Genomic DNA, 4,172 nt, shown 5'->3' on the forward strand with positions numbered 1-4,172 from the left:
TAAGCGGCGTGATTTGGTAAATTACAATTACAACAACGTTAAACATGGCGCTCGCAGAAATTTGTGGTCTTAATTCTTATGTTAATTTGAATAAAGCAAATGAAAATGATAGTGTCGAATGTGAATTTAATATTGGAAATTTTTCCAATAATTTACAACTTTCTCTACCTCCTTTTGCCAATGTAAGTACATTTTAATGTTAAAAAATATACTTTTCAAAAAGTGCATCATCATGTCACAATTTTCATTTTTAAGAATAAATAATGCTTTTAAATTATAAAAATAATAAATTGGACTGAATGAAACAAATTTATATTAAAAAAAAAAAATAAACATTTTTTTTTCTTTGTACAATGTAAATGCGATATATAAAATACGATTTTTAGGTTATGTTCAACATTTTCCGAATTATTATTTATATACGAGTATTGCCCTTTCGTGTACTTAAATCACAATAAATAAAAAAGAAATTGACTAAAGGAAACAATGACACATTTAAATAGAAACACTAAAGATTTCATTTCGTAAAATTACTTATAAAATTACTTAAAGAAACGCCGTAGAAATCAATGTCATTGTGGTACTTATTTGCTTCTATAACAGAATTTTTGTTTTTTTTAGCCTGTAGAGAAACTTGCACAATTTAATGACAATTCAAACACTATTGGAAAGGGTATTAAAATTAAATTCGAACATGGAACTACAACCCTTGGATTTATTTATAAAAATGGCATTATTCTTGCTGTTGACTCACGAGCCACTGGTGGCAATTATATTGGTAAATTTCTTTTTTTTTTACTATAATATAGTGTCTAATGGTCAGGGAAAAGTCAGGGAATTTTTTTAATTTTCTGAAATTTTTTATATGAATAAATTAAAGTAACTATTAGTTTCAAAATTTTTTTTACTTTTTTTCCAAAGCAAATGCAAATTAAAAATTTGGTCTTCACGCTCAATTATTAAGTATGTGATATATCTTATATTCATTAAGTAAATAATTATTTACTACTATTTATTGAATCTAATAAATGATTTTTTAAACTTGGATAATAATTAATTAATTTTTTTGCAGTGAAATATTTGGTTTTTTTAATATAAATAAAAATTATTTGATACAATTTTATTTTATCGGTTCAACTTCAAATAAAGTAAATTATTCGCTAATACGAATAATTTTTATTATTTAATGCTAATATCTACATTTAACTTATAAAAATTTTTACGGCGTCGAATATTAAATTATCGAATTTCTATTTAGCAAAATTGTATAAAGTGAATTTTATATTATGCAAAATTTTCAATTTACATTTAACTAAAATTCGATTTAAAAGAATTTCTATTTAGCAGAACTCTTATAAAGCATTTTTTCTAATAATTTAAAAAAATTTTAAATTAATATAATTTCAATTTAACGAAATTTATGTCTATAAAAATTGACAAAAAAAAGAGAACTAAGTACCTATGAATTTTTCTTAAATGAGAATTCTGTTAAATAAGAATTAGTTGGAATTAAAATTTTTTTTAATAAAAACTTTCTTAATTAAGAATTTTTTTTTTAATAGAAATTCTGTTAAGTAAATATTTTGATAAATCGAAATTTACTAAAATAACAATTCTGTTGAAAAAATTGTTCTTTATGTAATTTTTCTTGACATAAATTCCGTTAAATTGAAATTGTATTAATTTGAAATTCGATGTACTAGAAAATCTGCTTTATATAATTTTACTAAATAAAAATTTGATAATTTAAGATTTGACGCCGAAAAAATTCTTTTAAATTAAATGTTGAGAATATTTACACGTCCCAAATTAGTTTATTTATTTCACTTAAATATTTTATTTTTTACGAAGTTCATTATTTATTTGGTTCAAATACATATGAAATTAGTGGATAATAGACAGGTAAATGATTTAATTGTATCAAAATAAATTTTATTTCATCAAAATAAAATTTTTTTAGTGTAATTTAGGTCAGGGAAATGTCAGGGAATTTTTATCCTAGCATTTGTTAGACACCCTGTATACAGATCATTTATTATTTTAATTATGAATTATAATTATTATCTTCTTTATTGGTGGTAGAAGTTTGCATATAGTATTTATATTAATTTATATTTTTACATAAAAAAATGAAATTTATTAAATTTCTTTTCTTCTTGATTGAAAATTACAAATTATTTCTACACAAAAAAAAAAATGATCCTATCTAATAGGATAATTTTACGATAAAAATTAAATTCTTCTTTTTTTCGTAAAAAGGTTCGCAGAAAATGAAGAAAGTTGTTGAAATCAATGATTATCTACTGGGAACAATAGCCGGAGGTGCAGCAGATTGTGTTTATTGGGATCGTGTTTTAACGAAACAATGTCGCTTATATGAATTGAGAAACAGAGAACGCATTTCTATTGCCGCCGCCAGTAAACTTATGTCAAATATGGTTTATAATTACAAAGGAATGGGTCTGAGTATTGGTAAAGTGTCTTAAAATATAAATATATTAATTTTTATTTACTGATAATTATCCCGTATTCAATTTACAGTCCAAAAAAAAGTATTTGAAATATTTCTAAATTTAAGAATGATGATGATTTCTAAAGAAAAAACATAATTTTAAAAAAGAAGTGATTAAATAATTTAATTTTAAAAATATACAGTTTGTCATTTTTAATAATTTATTCTACGAAATTCTTCTAAATTAATCGAATGGCAATTTTTTTTACCACTAATTGAAAACAAAAAATGTTAAAATAATAATTTTAACTTTATTTGTTTTTACTGTTATTTTGAATGTTAGTAATTCTAGAAAAACCAAAAAAATAAAATAAAATTCGAAACCTTTTGAAATATGATTCTTCTATTGCTTCTCAAAAGATTCGCGTTGGCTTTCCAATATATTTTTAAAAATAAATAGTATTTGAAGTCTTATTTCAAATTACAAGTGGTAATTGAATTATTTTAATTTTCCAGGAATGATGATCGCTGGTTGGGATAAACGTGGACCATCACTTTACTACGTTGACTCCGAAGGAACAAGAACACCAGGAAAAGTATTCAGTGTCGGTTCCGGTTCATTGTTCGCTTATGGTGTTTTAGATTCACTTTATGACTTTAATATGGATGATAAAGCAGCATATGAACTTGGAAGGCGTTCAATTTATCATGCAACTCACAGAGACGCAGCTTCTGGTGGAATTGTCAGAGGTAAATTGTTTTCCGTTTTTTTTTTCAATTTTCCGATTTTTTTATTCTTACTTTAAAGGAAAATTTTTTTTGGTCTGTTTTCTATTTTAATTCTAAATAATTAAAATTTTTTCCATTCGAAAGAAATAGAAAAAAATATATAATTTATGAATTTAAAAATTAATTTTTCAGTTTATCACATGAAACCAACTGGATGGATTCATATCTCTGACGAAGACTGTAAGGATCTACATTATATGTACGCTGATGAGAAATTGCAAGCTCAGGGTCCATCATAAATTAATTCTTATCATATTTTAATCTGTCACAAGTGATAAGGTGGATTTTTCTTTAATAAAACTATTTCTAATTTGATTCAAATAAATTGTTTTAATTTTTTAATGCAAACAATTTGTTGCATTTCGAAAAACCTGTTTTAATTTTTACTAAGAAAAAAAGAAAACATTAACTGTTATAAATTCTTTTTATTTAAATATTAAAAATTATTCAATTAGCGAAGAAAGAAAAATGAACATTACTACAAAATATTAAAACGTGTTTAATTATTTTCATTTAAAATCATTTTTTCTGGACTCAATATTTATTTACATCTAAACAAACTAATAAAATATAATCAATAATTAATTTTTCAATTCAAATTCCATTATTAATTAAATAATTATTAAATATGAAAGTTTCGGTAAATTGATAATTCATGGCATTTTTTTTTTATCTAAAAAGAAAAAAGAGCAATTTTTTTCTATATTTGAAGTTCGTTTAATTATTGAGTAGCAATATTTATACATAAGTAAATAAAAGTGAAATTAAAAAATATAATATGCAATTTGTATACAGAAATTTAAATATACCGCTACTTTTTGTGCGCATGCGCATACCGGCTTTTTACAAAATAAATATATTATGGGCAAATTTAAAAAAAATACACAACTTTAAATGAAAAATAACAATTTTTTTTCTAGAAATATATGGT

The 4,172-nt window shown here is 22.7% G+C and overlaps 1 protein-coding gene across 1 annotated transcript; it reads left to right on the forward strand.

The window, feature by feature from the left end:
* The first annotated feature begins 7 nt into the window (after nt 1-7).
* On the forward strand, nt 8-3,566 carry LOC127277811 (proteasome subunit beta type-5). Its single transcript, XM_051299201.1, has 5 exons — nt 8-182; nt 622-778; nt 2,260-2,472; nt 2,969-3,202; nt 3,374-3,566. The coding sequence occupies exons 1-5, from the start codon at nt 45-47 to the stop codon at nt 3,478-3,480; spliced, it is 849 nt and encodes a 282-aa protein (XP_051155158.1). The 5' UTR covers nt 8-44; the 3' UTR covers nt 3,481-3,566.
* The last annotated feature ends 606 nt before the right edge of the window (nt 3,567-4,172 follow it).

The sequence above is a fragment of the Leptopilina boulardi genome, unplaced genomic scaffold, assembly GCF_019393585.1.
Source record: "Leptopilina boulardi isolate dan_hultmark-lab unplaced genomic scaffold, ZJU_Lbou_2.1 LbouV2_179, whole genome shotgun sequence".
NCBI lineage: Eukaryota > Metazoa > Arthropoda > Insecta > Hymenoptera > Figitidae > Leptopilina > Leptopilina boulardi.

Excerpts from the sequence above, each read along its gene's own strand:
- LOC127277811 (XM_051299201.1), top strand. The coding sequence starts at position 45 with ATGGCGCTCGCAGAAATTTGTGGTCTTAATTCTTATGTTAATTTGAAT. Across the intron at positions 2,473-2,968 it reads AGGAATGGGTCTGAGTATTG|GAATGATGATCGCTGGTTGG; the intron begins GTAAAGTGTCTT and ends TTAATTTTCCAG. Across the intron at positions 3,203-3,373 it reads TTCTGGTGGAATTGTCAGAG|TTTATCACATGAAACCAACT; the intron begins GTAAATTGTTTT and ends TTAATTTTTCAG.